This window comes from Pan paniscus, chromosome 23 (genome assembly GCF_029289425.2).
Source record: "Pan paniscus chromosome 23, NHGRI_mPanPan1-v2.0_pri, whole genome shotgun sequence".
NCBI classification, from domain to species: domain Eukaryota; kingdom Metazoa; phylum Chordata; class Mammalia; order Primates; family Hominidae; genus Pan; species Pan paniscus.
The window spans coordinates 53,611,644-53,631,764 of NC_085927.1; the positions used below are offsets into that span (position 1 = coordinate 53,611,644).

Genomic DNA, 20,121 nt, shown 5'->3' on the forward strand with positions numbered 1-20,121 from the left:
TGAGATGTGCAAAGAAACAAGGAAGTGTGGTCCATACTTATTTTCAGAAACTATGCAAGAAAGAAAAGAGTAGAGTGAAATATTTAACGTGTTGAAATAAAAACCCCACCAACCTAGAATTCCAAACTCAATGAAATTACTCTTCAAAAGTGGATGTGGATGAGAAATACTTTCCTGAGCAAACAAAAATTGAGAGAATGTGTTGCCAGCAGACTTACTTCCAAGAAATGTTAAAAGGAATTCTTCAGAAAGGCAAGGCAAGGTACAGTGGCTCATGCCTGCAATCTCAGTGCTTTGAGAGGCTGAGGCAGGAGAATTGCTTGAGGCCAGGAGATCAAGACCACCCTGGGCAACACAGCAAGCCCTGTCTCTACCAAAAAAAAAAAAAAATATATATATATATATATATATGTGTGTGTGTATATATATGTGTATATACACATATATATACATATACATATACGTACATATATATATATATATATATATATATGCCAGGCATGGTGGCATGCACCTGTAGTCCTAGCTACTTGTGAGGCTCACATGGTAGAATCACTGAGCCCTGGCATTTGAGGTTACAGTGAGCTATGATCATGCCACTGTACTCTAGACTGGGTGACAGACTGAGACCCTGTCTCTGAATAAATTTTTTTTAAAAAGAAATAAATAAAAGAAAATGAAAGAAAGATATATGTCAGAAACTCAGATCTATATTAAAAAAAGAGCATTTGAGAAAGGGCAAGTGAAGGAAAAATAAACATATATGCACCTAACAAGAGCCCCAATATATGTGAAGCAAAAACTAACTAAATTGGAAAATAGATACTTCAACAATTATAGTTAGAAACCTCAATATCCACATTTAATAATGGGTAGAATAACTAGACAGAAGATCAACAGAGACATAGAAGATCTGAACACCACCACAAACCAACTAGACCTCACAGACAACTAAAGAACACATCCAACCAACAATAGTAGAATATCATTCTTCTCAGCACACATGGATCATTCTCCAGTATAAACCATATGTTGGACCATAAAACAAGCCTCAATACATTTAAAAGGATTGAAATTATCAGAGTATAATCTCCAACCATACAGAATGAAAACAGAAATTGAATAATTCACAAATATGTGGAAATTAAACAACACACTCCTAAATAACCAATGAGTCAAAAAAAAAATCAAAAGAGAAATTACCAAATAGTTTTAGATGGACGAAAATGAAGGCACAACATATAAAAACTTACAGGATGCAGCTAAAACAGTGCTTAGATGAAAATTTGTAGATGCTAATGCCTATATTTTAAAAAGAAGAAAATCTCAAATTACTAACCTGTTTATTCCTTAAGAAACTAGAAAAATAAGAGTAAACTAAAGCCAAAGTTAGTAGAATGAAGAAAACAATAAAGATTGGAGCAGAAATAAATGAAATCAAGAATAGAAAAATAGACAAAACGAATCAAAGTTACTTTAAAAGATTATCAAAATTGATAAATTTTTAGCTAGACCAGCCAAAAACAATGAGAAAACACTCAAATTATTAAAATCAGTGATGAAAGGAGACATTACCACTAACCTTACAGAAATAAAAATGATTATAAGTGAATACTATACACAACTGTATGCTAACAAATTAGGTAACCTAGATACAATGGAAATATTCTTAGGAAGATGTAAGATACTAAAACTGACTAAAGAAAAAACAGAAATCTAGATAGAATTATGACAAAAAGATTGAATTAATAACCAAAAAACTTCCTGCAAAAGAAGTCCAGAACCAGGACCAGATGAGTTCACTAGTAAATTCTACCAAACATTTAAAGAAAAATTCAAGGCTGGGCATGGTGGCTCACACCTGTAATCCCAGCACTTTGGGAGGCCAAGGTGGGTGGATCACCTGACGTCAAGAGTTTGAGACCAGCCTAGCCAACGTGGCGAAACCCCGTTTCTACTAAAAATACAAAAATTAGCCAGGCATGGTGGCGCATGCTTGTTATCCCAGCTACCCGGGAGGCTGAGGCAGAAGAATCGCTTGAACTTGGGAGGTGGATGTTAAAGTGTGCTGAGATCAATTCACCTAACGCTTCACAAATTCTTATGAAAAATAGAAGAAAAAACATTTCTCAACACATCCTATGACACCAGTATTACCCTGATACCAAATCAGAAAAGACATTAGAAAAAAAGAAAGTGGCCGGGCGCAGTGGCTCACGCCTGTAATCCCAGCACTTTGGGAGGCCAAGGCAGGCAGATCACGAGGTCAGGAGATCAAGACCATCCTGGCTAACATGGTGAAACCCCGTCTCTACTAAAAATACAAAAAATTAGCAGGGCATGGTGGCGGGCGCCTGTAGTCCCAGCTACTCGGGAGGCTGAGGCAGCATGAACCCAGGAGGCAGAGTTTGCACTGAGCCAAGATCGCGCCACTGCACTCCAGCCTGGGCGATAGAGCGAGACTCCATAAAAATAAAATAAAATAAAATAAAATAAAATTTAAAAAAAGAAAGAAAAGAAAAAAAGCTAAAAACCAATATTCCTTATGAGTATAGGGAAAATTCTCAAAAATAGAATCCAGCAAACTGAATGCAGCAACATATTTTTAAAAATCAGACAGCACGGTCAAGCAAAATTTATGCTAGGAATGCAAGAGAGGTTGACCAAACAAAAATCAATTAATGTAATAAACCATATTATTAATCAAGGAAAAAAAACATAATGATCTCACTAAGTGCAGAAAAAGCATTTCATAGAATCCTACATCCTTTAATGATTCAAAAAATAAACACTCAACAAATTAGGAATGGAAGGGAACTTCCTTGACTTAATAAAGGGCATCCAAAAAACACTCACAGGTAATGTCATATTTAATGGTGAATGACCAAAAGTTTTCTCCGTACGATCAAAAAGAAGACAAGAATGTCGGTTCTCACTACTTCTATTAAACATTATACTGAAGGTTCTAGCCAGAGCAGTTAGGCAAGAAAAATAAATTAAAGGTATCCATATTGGAGACTAAGATGAAAAACTACCTCTATTTGCAAATGACATTGTTGTATATATAGAAAATCCTAAGGAATACAGGCAGACAGACAGATACACACATATGCACACACACACACACACAATTAGAACTAATAAACAAGTTCAATAAGGTTGTAGGATACAAGATCAATATACAAAACTCAGTTATATCTCTATATACCTACAATGAACAATCTGAAAATAAAATTAAGGAAACAATTCTATTTACAATATCATCAAAAAGATAAAATACTTAGAAATAAATTAAACAAAAAGTACAATATTTGTGCACTAAAAACTACACAATATTGTTGAAAGTAGACCTGAATAAATGGAAAAATATCCCATGTTCATGGATAAGATGGCAATACTCTCCAAACTGATCTATAGCTTCAACCCAATGTTTACCAAAATCCCAACTGCCTTTCTTGAAGAAATTGACAAGTTGATATGGAAATTCATATACAAATGCAAGGGACCCAGAATAGCCAAAATGATCATGAAAAATAAAAATAAGATCATGAAAAATAAAAATAAAGTTGGAGGATTTATACTTCCCGATTTCAAAACTTGATAGAAAGCAATAGTAATCAAGACACTGTGGTTCTGGCATAAGTATGCACATATAGATCAATGGAATAGAATTGAGAGACCAGAAATAAACTTTTACATTTATCATTAATTGATACTTGTCAAGGGTACCAAGACCATTCAATGGGAACAAAAAGTAGTCTTTTCAACAAACAGCGCCAAAGAGTGAAGTTGGCCCCCTAGCTCACACCATATACAAAAATTAACTCAAAATAGATCAAAGCCCTAAATATAAGAACTAAAACTACAGAATTCCTAGAAGAAAGCGTAGGTATAAATCTTTGTGACTTTGGATTAGACAATGATATCTTAGATATGATACCAAAAACACAGGCAACTAAAGAAGAAGTAGATTAATTGGACTTCATCAAACTTTAAAACTTTTGTGCTTCAAAGGATACTGTCAAGAAAGCACTAAGATACCCCACAGAATGGAATAAATTATTTGCCAATCATATATCTGATAAGGATTTAGTATGCAGAATATATTAGGAACTCTTACAGCTCAATAATAAGGGACAAATAACCCAATAGAAAAATGGGCTAGGGATTTGAATAGACATTTCTTCAAAGAAAATATACAAATGACCAGTAAGTACATGGAAAGCTACTCAACATCACTAGTTATAGAAAAATGCAGATCAAAACCACAGTGAGATACCACTTTACATTCATTAGCAAGGCTATAATAAAACAAACAAAGAATAACAAGTATTGGCAAGATTATAGAGATATTGGAATTCTCATATTACTGGTGAGAATGTAAAATGGTACAGATGCTTTGGAATAGAATTTGAGAATTTCTCAAAAAGTTAAACATAGAGTTGCCATATGGCCAAGCAATTTCACTCCCAGGTATATACCCAAGGGAACTGAAAACATACATCCACCAAAAAAAAGTTGTACTTAAATATTCATAGCAGCATTATTCACAATAGACAAGAAGTGGAAACAACCCAAACTTCCATCAATGGGTGAGTGGATAAACAAAAAGTGGTAGATCTGTTCAGTGGACTATTATTCAGCCCTAAAAAGGAATGAAGTCTGGATTCATGCAGTAACATGGATCAACCTTGAAAACATTATGCTAAGGCAAACCCCCAAAACCACATACTATATCATTCCATTTATATAAAATGTCCATAACAGGCAAATCTAGAGACAGAAAGTAGGTTAGTGGGTGGCAGGGAAGGGGAAGCAGGGGCTAAAAAAAAGAAAATAGATTGGCAGTTGCCAGGAACTGGAAGAAGGGAGGAATGGGACTGCTGATGGATACAGAGTTTCTTTTAGAGGTGACAAAAATGTTCTGGGATTAGATAATGGTGATAGTTGCACAACTTTGTAAATATACTAAAAGAACACTGAATTATACACTTTGAAAGGATGTGAATTTTATGGTATATGAATTATATCACAATTAGAAAAAAGGAGGAAGAGAAGGAGAAGGTGGAGGAGGAAGGGGAAGACAGAGATGCAGCAGCAGCACTGGGTGAGCCAAGGGAGACGTTGCTCCCGTGGGCACCTTTGGCAAAGGTAGTTCCCTTTCAATAATTTCTAAGGCAATATGTTTACTTGACAGTTATTTAGATTATGATTTAAAGACCTTAGAGGAAGCAGGGCAAAAGCAAGACATCCAGATGTATCCCAGTGAGTCACAGCGGTTTCCTGCTTACCATCAGCCAGGCTCACGCCCCCACTGTCAGAGCTAACTTGGCTGTGCTCCTACTGCAGCAGACCTAATGCTCAGCGGTCACCACACTGTTACATGCCTTCGTGATTTTTAATTCGTAGATACTGCCAGTCTGTGGCAATGAGGAGTTTGGCTTATTAGTGTTTCAGAAAATAAGGGGAATTTTAGTCTGACTCATTCCTTTTTGGCTACTCTCAACGTAAGAGTGAATTAAGGAGGCCAAGCTCCAGTTCTACAAGGAAGTTTACAGCATAATTGTCTGAGGCTCCTAAGTTGGCTAACCTTCTCACACACACACACACACACACACACACACACACACACACACAAAGTCTTCCTACCAGGTTCCATGTATTAAATGCAAGTGCAAAATTATTTAATATTCAAAAATAGACGGATGTGGATGGCACTATACGAGTATACAGAATCAGACTAGATGATGCTTCTGAAGTCCTCAATTTGAAGAATCGCAAAGTTTACAGGGTTGAAGAAATGAATAAGAATTTTTTTTAATGTGCAGGAAATCCACATTGGCTAGTACTTTGCTTTCCCTCTCTGGGCAGGCACCGACTCTGCCTTGCACTGTACAGTCTAGAGACCTGTCTTATTTGCCACAGTCAGGTGGCAGGTCCTGTACGTAAGAACCACCTCATGGCTTATACCGTAAGAGCCCTAGAGCCTCAGCAATCCCACACACATCCTTCTTGGGCTGGATTAATTTAACTGGATTGAATCTTTACAGAGGTAAACTTCCAGAATTATACCAAAAAACATAGCTTGGTATGTGTTCACACAGTCAACACATATTTATTCAGTTCCTTTCTAGGAGTCTGGAGATCAATGAACAAAATAGGTAAACTCCTGGACCTTGTGGATCTTATACTGTAGAAATGGAAGGCAGGCAATAAACAAATTAATCATACAAGTGAATCAGATCTACGGAGACCAGTGGAGCAGAGAAGAATAGAAGACATTAAGCAAAGATCTAAAGGAGACCAAGAGGGGAACCATGCAGTTAGGAAGACAAGGAAGAAACAGGCGGCCAGATGAAGGACAGCCTTGCAGGCCAGTGTGAGGCTTGGCTCTTATTGTGATATCTGACATGTGAAACCTCTAGGGGGTTAGTGCAGAGGAGATGATCTGGCCTCTGGGTTAAAGGAATATCTCTGGCTGTATGTCACGAATAGGCTTACAGGTGCAAGGGAGGAAATGAAGACAAAAGTCTTCTGCAATAATCCGTGCAAGAGAAGACAGCGGCTCAGACCATGTGGTTTTTGTAAAAGTATTGAGAAGTGATCAGATTCCAGCCACATTCTGAAGGAGGAGTCCATCATACTCTGGTAGATTTGATTCAGCATGCAAAAGAAAGGTTGGATGGAATGACCATTACCTGAGATGGGAAAGACTGCAGGTAGAACAGGTTTACAGAAGATCAACACTCCCATTTTGGACATTCAAGTTTAAGATGCCTGTTGGGTATCCAAGTTGATATACTGAATAGGTCACTGAATACATGAGTTTGAGTTCAGGGGACAGATTGGGGCTGAAGATAAAAGTTTGAGAATCCCAGCACTTTGGGAGGCCAGGGTGGGCAGACTGCTCAAGCTCAAGAGTTCAAGACCAGCCTGGGCAATATGGCAAAACCCTGTCACTACAAAAATACAAAAATGAGCCAGGTGTGGTGGTGCACACCTATAGTCCCAGCTACGCAGGAGGCTGAGGTGGGAGGATCGCTTAAACCCGGCAGGTGGAGGTTGCAGTGAGCGGAGACCACACCACTGCACTTCAGCCTGGGTGATAGAAGTGAGACTGCCTCAAAAAAAAAAAAAAAAAGTTTCGGAATTGCCAACATATCATGTATATAAAGGCATGATATGAGATAGTCCCATCAAGAAAGTAGGTGTAAAAAAAGAAAAGGTCAAAGGGCTGAGCCTTGGGGTCCTCCAACGTTCACCGTTGAAGGAGATGAAGAAGAACCAGCAAAGGAGACTGAGAAAGACCAGAGGCCACAGTCCTAGAAACCATGAGAAGAATAAGTTCTAAGGAGGAGGGTTGATGGTGAGTGTCAAATGCCACAGTAATAAGGGCTTCGGTTTGAGTGAGCCCTAAGGCACCACCGAGGACCCTGATAGTAACAATGTTGGGGGAATGGTGGGGGAAAACCTGTCTAAGTGAGTTCCTGAACAATTCAGAGGAGAACGAGCGACAGTAAATAGAGACAGCAGTTTCAAAGAACTCTGCTGTAATGGGGAGAAACAGTAGAGCTGAGAGACAGTGTGATGACTGGTCTCAGGAGACATTTCTTCAAGACGGGAGAATCAGCAGCATGTCTGAACACTCATGACGGCAATCTAGTAGCAGGGCAAAGAGAAACGCAGCAGGAGAGAAAGAAGAGCCTCGCTGGTTCCCACGGTTGGCCAATGGAGATGGGATCCCATGGACAAGTAGCAGGATGAGCCTTCATGGTGACAAAAGAGAAGCTGGAGAATGTGGATTCAGGTGTGGTGATGGGAGCCTGTGGCAGCTCCCTTCTGATTCTGCTTTCTCCTTGAACTAGGAAGTCAGGTCATCAGCAGCGAGTGAGGCTGGGAGAAGTGAGGCTCAGGATTGAGATCACAAGACACAGAATGAAACACTGTCTAGAAGAGAAGGCAAGTCGGGGAGTGGGAGAAGTGAAGTGACAGCCAGGGAAGTGTAAGAGCCATCTGAGGTTCATGGACACGAACCTGTGGTTGTGTGTTTTTCTCCAGCCATGTTCAGCAGCACAGGTAGGCAAAAAGTTGGGTTTAATCTGGGCCAGGGTCTTGACAGGCAAGTGTGATACCACAAGTCAAGGGTGTGTGCAAGGGAAGTGGAGATGTGCACATCTTGGCCAGGAAGGAGCACCAAGAGTGATGGGAATTATCTGTGTAGCTGAAATAATAAAACAAGATTGAAGAAATTAAGAGACAAGAAACTCAGCCTGATGAGGAATTTTAAGAAGGCAAATACATTATCTAACTCAATTATTTATTGGGGACTTGCGGAGTCAAGAAATGTGCTAATATTTATGAAACTTATAGTTATCATTTAACTCTTCCCACCCCCAGTTATTCTTCGTCCCACATCATAGGTGACGAAATTAATGTTCAGAGCAGGCCAGTGACTTGCCCTGGGCTACATGACTGCGGAGCCCCAAGGCTGGAGACTAAGCCTCTCTCTTCCAGAACCAGGAGACATGCTCTTCCCCAATATCAAGTTCACATGGTTGTCAATGACCAAAGCTTTCCTGTCTCTTTTTACAAAATTAATAACACGTTCCTTAAGAGCAGCCGAAAGTCACTGGCTGCCCAGGGTTGTGTGACGGGGACACTCAGTCTCACGCATTACCCGACTCTCTAAGCATGTGGGGAACATCCACTGTTACTGCATTCCTTGTTGCAGTGATTGCTGACGCACAGAACCGTTCTCTTTATTTTACCCATAAATTCACTTCCTAATAACAATAAGGCATGCCAGGGCTTTGGCCTCATGCCTTATTACACCACCTGAGGAGTAAGATAATCACCCGGAAATGCACTGCCTGTTGTGCATTTTATTACTTGAATACAAAGTGATTCAATTCAAGAAACACTTAGTTGAAGACAGCATGAAAAAAAAATAATCATATGAAAAGTAATTCCTCCTAATGCCACAGAGTACACTGCAGGGAGTACTCTTCCAGAGGGAGAATGGTCTGGATGACCTGTTGGGTCTCCTCTAGTTCTAATTTCTACCAATTGCGGGATCATAAAAGCTAGTGAGACTTCAATTACAATATGAAGATTCCAAAGGGCCAAATCTGGATCATTCTGAAAATGGAGCCTATTGGGTGTTCTACCTAAACATTCTTGGTATAAGCATTTTCTAAGCAACCATTCTCTCAACCATCCATTATTCAGCAAACACTGTAGGCCACTGTAGGCATTGGCTAGGGTCTAGGAAGAGAAAGAAATATAACCCACCCTGACCCTCTAGTCACTCACCATTTAACTCAGAATGTTAAAGAAAATGGCAATATGTTGCAAAAGGAAAGAACAAGGCATCCCCGCAGCATCTCCAACTAACACTACCGTAGCCTGGAGAAATTCAGCATTGCTCTGTGGGGTACCCGTCTGGCTAGAGTGGGTGAGAGTGTGAACTCTATCACTCTATCTCCACGGTCAGATTAAAGACTTTTCCCAACAGACACCATCCATCGGTTCATCTGAAGGGGAGAAAGAGCTATTCCATTTGCAGATTCCCCAAGCAGAAACAACATGATTTGTTATTGTTATTAATACCATTGTTTTTAAATGCATTTATTTTCCATTTTTAAAAATGGATTTTCAAAGGGCCGTGAAAGCAAGCATATAGCTTTAAAACGGTGGTTCTCAAAAGTGTGGTGCCTGAACCAGCACTTTGAGACCTTTTTTCAGAAATGTACATTTCCAGGCTCCACCCAGACAAACTGACTCTCTGGGGGATGGGGCCCAGCCATCTGTATTTAATAAGCTTGAGACCAGTGCTTTAGAAGAACCTGAAGTTGATTGATAAGTATGAGTTTATAGGTTTTGCCTTTAAAGAGGTTCATGTGTAAAGTTTCCCACTTTATATCAAAATGAAGTTAAAAGCCAGCCGCAAACATTACGTTTAGGTCCTTCAACTAGCAATAACCGAGCATCTATTTTGCTGGGCACTGGGTGTTATCTCATTTAATCATCAACCATGTGACAACCTTGTGAGTTAGACACTATTATCCATATTTTTAGAGGTGGAAAAATTAAATGCCAGAGAGAAAAGGTCAAATTTACTCAGTAACAGTGAAGCCAAGACCCAAACTCCGGTGAATTTTATCCTTGGCTTTTTGTCCAATTGTGCCAGCATGTGTATGTGTGTATGCATTTGCCTACATGCATGTGAGTGATTTGTGTGTATTCGTATGTAAACAGATAAGAGTAATGAAGTTTTCATATATTTGATATGGCAGTAAGAAAATCTGTGTATCAATCCACAAGAATGGATAACTTGAGTTTGCAAAACGGTTTAACAATTCTGCAACCTACTCAAGAGAACATGTAGAAAATTAAAAGCAAGGCATCTACATACATTTCTAATCAAATATGAGGATTCCAGCGTTTGTGCCACCAACATTTGAAGACCAGTCCCGCCTCCCCCATTCCAGTCTCATACTGCCTTAATATCTTAGACAGACCCTACTGGCAACCCCTAGTCTATTGTTCTAAACATAGGAATTATAAGAATGCAAGTTGATTTACAAATATATTCCAAATGATAGGGTATCACAAAAAACAATTTAGCCAGTCATCTGAATTCAATTTAGCAGAAAAATCTGAGCTTATAAACTGACCTGCCTCCACAGCTAGGCAACACTATGGCCATGCATTTGGGACACAGTCTCCCTCCACCAAGGAGCTCCCCAGGCCCTGTACAGCCCCTTGCCCTGCCCGAACCTCATCGTCACAGACAGTCTACCCTCACACACTGTAAGACCCACCCCCACAAACCTAGAAATCAAATGAAAAACAACAAACTGCGGAAAGTGAATATATTTTAATGGAGTAGGATATCACTGCTATAACTGGTAACTAGAAAATATGTAGAAACATCAGAACATGTTTAGGACAATGTCAAGAGAACAAGTACAGTGGGGCATACACTATGAATACAACGATATAAAAATGTATTGCCACAAATAGACAGGGACTAGAAGATATGACAAAAATTGCTACCTGGGGACGATGGAGACATTGATCTTTTTATGTTAAATGTTCTTTAATAACCGTGTCATGGCATGTTCTAGACATCATGCCTACCAGTGCCCACTAGGCAGGACAGGAGCTGGCTCCTGCCCACATCTCCCCTCTCACGGCCCCATGGGTCCCTCGGCCCTGCTCCACCCCAGCCGATTCCTCTGCCTTGAGACTTCCTGGAACGTCACTTTCTGGAGAGGCTTCTCTGACCACCCTGCATCTTCCTTGCAGAGTCTCTCACACAGCCTGCACTTCTCCGGCACTGTACATACCCCAACTTCGCGTTACACTTTTAGTTGGGAAATTATGAACTCCATTATAAGCTCCATGAAATAAAAGGGTGTGTTTACACCACTCTACCCCCAGCCCCGAAGTACTCAGCACGTAACTGCTGCTCCAAATTACTGACAAATAAATGGTTTTCACAGCCCTGCCATTCAGACAGCACTCGCCTCCCAACACACACACACACACTACACACTCACCACATACTCTCACCATACACAGTCACCACACACAATACACACTCACCACACATACACCACACACACACACACCCCTTCATCACACACGTACCATACACAACTCACCCCCCACAGAAACACACACACCACACACAACTCACCCCCCACAGAAACACACACACCACAGACCACTTACCCCCCACAGACACACACACCACACACACAGAGTAGCACACATGCACACCACATGTCCTTCTACTCCTGTATTTTATTGATGAGTCTCTCTTTTTCCCACCATTCAGGGTAGAAGTTTCCACGCCATCCACAATTCCTCACTCATCCCTCTACTGAGAACTGGTGGCCAGTGTCAGCCAGGTTTCCTTAATGAACACCCTCGACCCCATGACTGTTCAATGTCTGTCTTCCCTGTCAGACTATTAATGCCGTGGGGGCCAGGGTCGGGTTTGATCATGTGCTCAGCACGTCAACCTCCAAAAAATGATGAATGTTAAGTTGAACTAAATTAAGTAATTGTGTTTTGTATTAGTTTACACTAGCATGAATGTCTTGCTGCCCCAAATACAGAGCCTAAAGAAAAAAGCTTATAGTGTTTTGTTTGTAATACTCCTTATCATGGATATAAAAGTCTAATTTCAGGAGCTATCTCAGAAATTCACTATTACCTCATGAATATCATCAGACCCACCACACCTGACGTGATGACAGACACAGATACGGCAACCGAGAAAAAACAAGTCGTGTCAGAAACACTGACCACAAGTGTGCTGTCAAACATCTCAAAACAGTTGCACTCGAAGCCTTTTAAAATGTAAGAGCTGCAGACAATTACGCTCTCTCCCAGCTCCTATAAGCAGACAAGGAGTGCTGAGCACATCCTATTTATAGTCAAGCCAAGTCCAAGCAAGTCCTCAGCTCCTGCAAAGTTGCAATGTTTTCCCAGCTTCAGGGTTCAGGAACTAGAAGTCTTGCTGCTGCTGCCACCTATCGCAGGAAATGTGAATCTAGGTTCAAGAAAAGCTGGATTGTCGAGTGGGCCCTGCTGTCTCGCAGTGACGTAGGTGGAATCATTCTCTGAACTCACTGCAGTTGTCTAGTATTTCCATTCATGCTGAGCACCAAATTAAGGTCATCCACTGTTAAAATGTATAAGCCAATGCTTGCTGATGTGATATATATGAGAATGCCTACAAAATTTTGGCACAGGAGTCAGCACTCAGTAAATGCTTGTTGCCTGGATGACGGACACAAACCAGATAGAAGTGGCAATGGTGACATGATCAACTTTTAAAGCACCTTTCTCTTGAGACCTGAAGCCCCACACAATGACCTGGCCGCCTACTGTGCAAAAGCTGTATCAGTGAGCACAGATGCTCAGGGAGGAGGAGCATCTCACCTGGCTTTGGTACTGCCTGAGAGGGTGCTGCTGCCTTTGGGAGCATTTGTTTTGGTGCTATTTCGTTTCATGCCCTTCAAGATAAAATATTTCTGACTTTGGGAATGCTGAAAAATAAGAGAGCAATGGGGTTAGCACAGATTGGCGGACAGATTTTCTTATTCGGCCTATGCAAGCTACAAGAATGGAGCCTTTGGGTTTGTCAAACAATCCAGCAATTTGCAAGCTACTGGAGAACTGTGTAGGAAACCTTAGGCAAATCACGTGAATTTCACACTAAATTGTAGGATTCTCAGGGGGAGAGATTTTATGTGACCACTGTACAAGCATCACTTCTCTTTTCATGTCTCAATCCAATACACACACACACATGCACACACACACACACACACACCCCTACTGTGGTCCCTTCTGTCTTCCTCACAACAACTAGCATAATCATTTCAAATGTTGATCTCCTTGTGTTACTTCCTTGCTTAGAACACTCCAATTGCCTCCTAGTGCTCTTAGAACCAAGACCAAAGTCCTTGGTGTCTTTGTGGCTGCAGCACAGGCCCTCCCCTGCTTCTCTGCTGCCATCCTCCCCCGGCTCCCTCTGCCTCAACCACACTGGCAGTCCCTCAAATGTGCTCATTCCCAAGCAAGAGATTTTTTCTCTTCACCTGCTGTAACCTCTACTTAGACCACCTATTCCTCGCCCCTCTCTGACTAATGAATGCCTCTTTCTCCTAACAATCAATGGTTCTCACACTTGAGTGGACATCAGGATCACCTGGACAGCTTGTTAGAAACAGATTGCTGGGCCCACTCCAGATTCCCACTCCAGTCCTGGGTTGGGGTGGGGCCTAAGAATTTGCATTGCTGGCCAGGCACAGTGGCTCACACCTGTAATCCCAGCACTTCGGGAGGCCAAGGCAGGTGAATCACAAGGTCAGGAGTTCAAGACCAGCCTGGCCAAGATGGTGAAACCCCATCTCTACTAAAAATACAAAATTTAGCCAGGTGTGGCGGCGGGTGCCCATAATCCCAGTTACTTGGGAGGCGGAGGTTGCAGTGAGCCAAGATTGTGCCACTGCACTCCAGCCTGGGCAATAGAGCGAGACTCCATCTCAAAAAAAAAAAAGAATTTGCATTGCTGACCCGTTCCCAGGAGATGCTGGTGCTGCTGGGCAGCACATCACTCTGAGAACTGAGGCCCTAAATTTCAGTTCAAATGCCACTTCTTCAGGGAGCCTTCCTTGACACCTCATGCTAGGCTGGCTTCCCTTCCACACTTTCACAACGACCTCTGTTGTCCTTCATAGCCTTAGTCCAGTTTGTAATGATGTAGCTATTGGGATAAGTCTTTGATTAAGGCTTGTCTCCCACTAGACTTTCAGTTCCATAAAGACTAGAGCCAAGGCAACTGACATCATCACTACGTCTCCAGACCCGAGGCCAGTGACTGGTGTTCAGAGGTATTCAGAATGAACGCATGAGTGGATTTGCTTCAGCTGCTGAAGCTTGACAACACAAGGTAGACAATGCCTGCCTGTGGCCTCCTGCCTGGAGTCCTCTCTCTAATCAGTCAGCAAGTGATGTCAATTTTACTTGGAGAACACCTCTTAAATCTATCTTCTGCCTCTCTGCATCCCTGAGGTCACTGTCCAGTTCATGTGCACTCTTGAGATTACAGAAACAGCCTCTGATCACTTCTGGGTCTCCAACTTCACCTCTGATTCATCCTCCTCTGTTGCAGGATTTACCTTTCTATAGCACAGGCATAATTATGGTACTCCCTTGATAAAAATACACAATGCAGCTGGGAGCAGTGGCTCACACCTGTAACCCCAGCACTTTGGGAGGCCAAGGCTGGAGGATCGATTGCTTGAGGCCAAAAGTTCAAGACTAGCATGGGCAACATAGTGAGACCTCGTCTTTACAAAAAAAAAAAAAAAAAATTTTAATCAGCCAGGTAGGGTGGTGTGCCTGTAGTCCCAGGTGCTCAGGAGGCTGAGATGGGAGGATCACTTGAGCCCAGGAGTTCAAGGTTGCAGTGAGCTATGATCACACTGCTGCACTCCAGCCTGGGTAACAGAATGAGAATCTGTCTACACACACACACACACACACACACACACACACACACAAACATGTACAATATCAAATTATACATGTGTTAAAATTTCATAGGATTATTCACCAAGGAAAAAGATATGCACACTGTTAAAAACTAGTGAAATGTGAATGAAGTCTTTAGTTAATATTGACTTTAGTTAAATTGATGTTGTACCAGTGTCAATTTCCCAGTTTCAATAATTACAGTTATTCTGTAAGATATTATCACTGGGAGATGTTGGAAGTACACAGGAACACAGTACTAATTTTATAACTTTTATGTGAATCTAAAATTATTTCAAAATAAAGTTTTTTAAAAACATGCAATAGTCCGGTTCCAAAATGGCAGCATAGAAGCAAGCTGGCTTCACTCTCACCTGAAAACCAAAGTAAATATACAGTGCCGACATTATCATCAGGAATATCCCAGAACTCTCATATGAAGATGAAACAGATCTTGGGGCCACAGCTATGAGGGGACAGTAAAAGAATTCAACTTCCACATCCACAACGCCCCTCCCCCCATTCTGCCTGGCACCAAGCATGCAAGAAATTTTCCCCCAATTCACTGTTTCTACACTGGGAAAAGTGAGATTGAGGTGGACAACCAGCTTCTCCACCATCTTGGGTTCGCTGGCAGGAGACCTATCCCTGCCTTAATCCATCACAAGTGCCTGAAGGGAGAAACATCCCTGAGGACAGACAGAGGTAAAGAGGGGGAGGTGGGACTACCATCTCCAGCTCTTGAAAAACTGCTCTATAACTCAACAAAAGGAGACACCAAATCAGAGTGTATTTTCAGCAGTCACATGCTGTAGGAGGTTTGTCCTACTGGTCGCCTGGACACAAACCCTACCCAACCTTCCCACGCTGCTGGGACATCCCCTTTGGGACCTCCCCCATTCAGGAAGGTCAGCATTCCAAGCAGTTACTAGAGTCAAGGTGAACCTAAGCTCAAGGTACGAACAACTACAGCGGAAAAGGAGGCAGCAACCTAGCAGTAAAGAACCTCTAAGAAAATATACCCAATGAAAACAAGCAAGAAGTCCAGAGAAGACTGGAATAGATAACTTCAATGCAAAAACATAGATGTACATCCACAAAAAAGACAGCAGCAAACAGAGAATCATGATTTCCCCAAGCAAACAAAGCAAGGAATCAGTAACTGATCCTAATGAAACAGTGATATTTGAGCTGTCTATCCAAGAATTCAAAATAGCAATTTTAAGGAAACTCTGTGATTTCCAAGATAACACAGAAAATCGATTCAGAACTTTATCAGAGAAATTTAGCAGAGATTGAGATAAATTTTTTAAAAATCAAGTGGAAATCTTGGAACTGAGAAATACATTTGCTGAACTGAAAAATTCATTAACGGCTACCAACAGCAAAATGGATCAAGAAAAGGAAAGAAGCAGTTAACTTGAAGACAGGCTATTTGAAAACACACTCAGAGGAGAAAAATGAAAAAAAAGAATGAAAAGCAATGAAGATCACCTATAAGATATAGAAAATTTCCTCAAAAGATGAGATTTTTTAAAATGATTAGTATTCAAGGGAATTGAGCAAGAGCAAGGGGTACAAAGTTTATTCAAATAAATAATAACAGAAAACCTTCCAAGACTTGAGAAAGATATAAATATCCAGGTACACGAAGGTCAGAGAACAAACAGATTTGACCCAAATAAGACTATTCCAAGGCATATAATAAACTCCAAGTCAAGAACTAGAGAGAATCCTAAAAACGGCAAGAGGAAAAAAAACAAATAACATATAAAGGAGCTCCTATTCATCTGGCAACAGACTTCTTAACAGAAATCATATAGCCAGGAGGGAAGGGAACAAATTTTCAAAGTTCTAAAAGAAAAGAAAAAAACACTGTCATCCAAGAATATTATATCCAGCAAAGTTATCCTTCAAATATGAAGAACAGATGAAGTCTTTCCCAGACAAACAAAAGTTGAGATAATTCACCACCACCAGACCTGTCTTACAAGAAATGCCAAAGGAATTCAATCTGAAAGAAAGAAAACACTAACATTCAGAAAAAAAACAAAAGATATAAAACATGCTGGTAAAATTAAGTACACAGACAAACCTGGGATACTCTAATACTGGAATTGTGATGTGCAATCTACTCGTAACTCTAGCATGAAGCCCAAAAGAGAAATCTCTTAAAAACAATAATAGCTACTACAACCTGTTGAGATAGGTAATATAAAAGTATGTAAATTGAGACAATTAAAAGTCAAAATGTGGAACAGATAGAATTAGTGTAGAGTTTTTTCATTTCTTGTTTGTTTATATTCTTTTTTCTGACCTAAGATGAGCTGTCATCTTTTTAAAATAATTTGTTATATCTATAAGATGTTTCGGTAAGCCTTATGGTAACTATAATGCAAAAACCTAAAAAGCAATGGATTAAAACATATTACCAGAGAAAAGCAACCACAAGGGAAGACAGTAAGAAAGGAAGGGACGACTTAAAACAAACAGAAAAAAGCAACAAAATGGCAACAGTAAGTTCTTACTCATCAACAATAACACTGAATGTTCATTGACTCGGTTCTCCAATTAAAAAGCATAGAGTGGCTGAATGGATTAAGAAACAACACCCAACAATATGCTGCCTATAAGAAACCCACTTCACCTATAAAGACTCGTATAGACTGAAAGTGAAGGGATGGAAAGGATATTCCATGCAAATGAAAACCAAAATAAGAGCAGGAATAGCTTTACTTGTATCAGATAAAATAGACTACAAATCAAAGATTATCAAGCAGTGTGAAAAAGAGGTGAGATGTCCCCTGAACTGACAAGAGGCTGTGTGCTGCTACATCCTGCAACCAGCACTGACATCCCACTGCCATCATCACCATGCCCAAGAGAAAAGTTGAATAGGACATGAAAGAAGATAAAACTAGCTGGGTGGCTCACGCCTGTAATCCCAGCACTTTGGAGGCCAAGGCGGGTGGATCACCTGAGGTCAGGAGTTCAAGACCAGCCTGACCAACATGGCGAAACCCTATCTCTACTAAAACTATGAAAAATTAGCCAGGCATGGTGGGGAGTGCCTGTAATCCCAGCTACTCAGGGAGGCTGAAGCAGGAGAATTGCTTGAACCCAGGAGGCAGAGGTTGCAGTGAGCCTAGATCATGCCACTGCACTTCAACCTGGGTGACAGAGCAAGACTATCTCAAAAAAAAAAAAAGATAAAACCAAGATGAAGGACAAATCACAGAGATCTGCAAGCTTGTCTGCTAAACCTGCTCCTCCAAAGCCAGAGCCCAAGCCTAAAAGGGCCCCTACAAAGAAGAGAGAGAAGGTACACAAAGGGAAAAAGGGAAAAGCTGATATTGGCAAGGAGGAGAATAACCCTGCACAACATGCAGATGCCAAAACAGACCGGGCACAGAAAGCTGAATGTGTTGGAGATGCCAAGTGAAGTGTGTGCATTTTTAATAACTGTGTACCTCTGATGACTGTACAGTTTGAAATACTATTTTTAATCAAGTTTTATAAAAATGCAGAAGCTATATTGTTAGCACACAGAACACTTCATTGTTGTCTTTTGGGGAAGGAGCCTATGTCACTAATAGAATGTCTTCAAAACTAGACTGATGTGGAAAAAACACCTTTCTCTTCTAGTTTTGAGAGACTTCCTCTTGGCTCCCACAAGGAGGGATTTCCTGGCTTTGACACACATAGCCACTTTAGCATGAAAGCCTTAAGGAGGGGAAAACAAATTTATTTTTATGTCCTCTTTTCTCTTTCCACCTTCAGCATACACTTAACTCCCTTAAACCGAGATACCTGTTGGGACCTGACCCTCAATAATTGATTATCAGCGTGTCAGGCAATCTGGACTTTCCAGTGAAACCACTGAGATGGTGCCCCTCAAAAGAGCAGCGGTTCTCTTTCTGGGTTGTGGATCTTTAGACAAATTCTCCCATTTTCATTTCACTTCCTGAAAGTCATGCTTGGGTCATGAAAAGTTGTTCAGCCCTCACTCTAAACTTTCCCTGTTCAGAGCATCAAATGAAAACTTCATAGGGTTTGATAGGGGCTTTCTGATTTTTGGTAGTCCGTTGAAGAAGGGAGTTTGAAAGTTGTTAAATACTGTTAATGATTGTCTGCCCATGTCCTGCTGAAATACCGTGATTGGTTATGGAAAGTATCTTTAATAAAGCTGGGTATAGTTTGGCTTGGGAAAAAAATCAAAACCTATCAATAAAGAAAAAGAAGGTCACTATATAATGATAAAGGGATCAATTCAGCAAGAGGATATAACAATTATAAATATATATGCACACCATGCCAGAGCTCACAAAGACCTGAAGTTAAACATTACTAGATCTAAAAGGAGAGACAGATTGCAATACAATAATATTAGGATATTTCAAAACGCTTCACTCTCGGTAATGAATAGATCATCCACATAGAAAGTCAACAAAGAAACACTGCCATTAAACTACAGACTAGACTTAATAGGGCTAACTGATATTTACAGAACATTTCACCCACTGCTTCAGAATACGCATTTCATTTCCTTTTTCTTTCTTTAGAGATGGGGTCCTGCTGTATTGCCCAGATTGGACTCAAAACTCCTGGGCTCAAGTGATCTTCCCTTCAGCCTCCCAAGTATCTAGGATTATAGACACGCACCACTGTATCCAGCTATAATACATATTCTTTTCATCAGCACATGGAATATTCTCCAGAATAGACCACATCTTAGGCCACAAAACAAGTCTCAACAAATTCAAAAAAGTAGAAATCATATCAAGTATCTTTTATGATCACAATGGAATAAAACTATAAATCAATAACAAAAGGAACCTCAGAAACTCACAAACACATGGAAATTAAACAACACACTCCTGAATGACCGATGAATCAATGAAAAAATTAAGAAGGACATTTTTAAATTTCTTGAAATAAATGAAATGGAAATCCAACACACCAAAGTCTATGGGCTACAGCAAAAGCAGTACTAAGAAGGAAGTTTATAATAATAAATGCCTATGTCAAAAAAAATAGAAAGACTTCAAAAAAACAACCTAATGA

The 20,121-nt window shown here is 40.6% G+C and overlaps 1 protein-coding gene across 2 annotated transcripts in view; it reads right to left on the minus strand.

The window, feature by feature from the left end:
- The window catches only part of EFCAB6 (EF-hand calcium binding domain 6), a 293,210-nt gene that overhangs the window by 265,212 nt on the left and 7,877 nt on the right, over window positions 1–20,121 (minus strand). For both annotated transcript variants that reach the window (XM_055105420.2, XM_055105421.2), the window contains exon 3: window positions 12,958–13,064. In XM_055105420.2, the coding sequence (XP_054961395.2) occupies window positions 12,958–13,028 (71 nt within the window). In that variant the 5' untranslated portion in view covers window positions 13,029–13,064. The remainder of the gene's footprint in view (window positions 1–12,957; window positions 13,065–20,121) is intronic.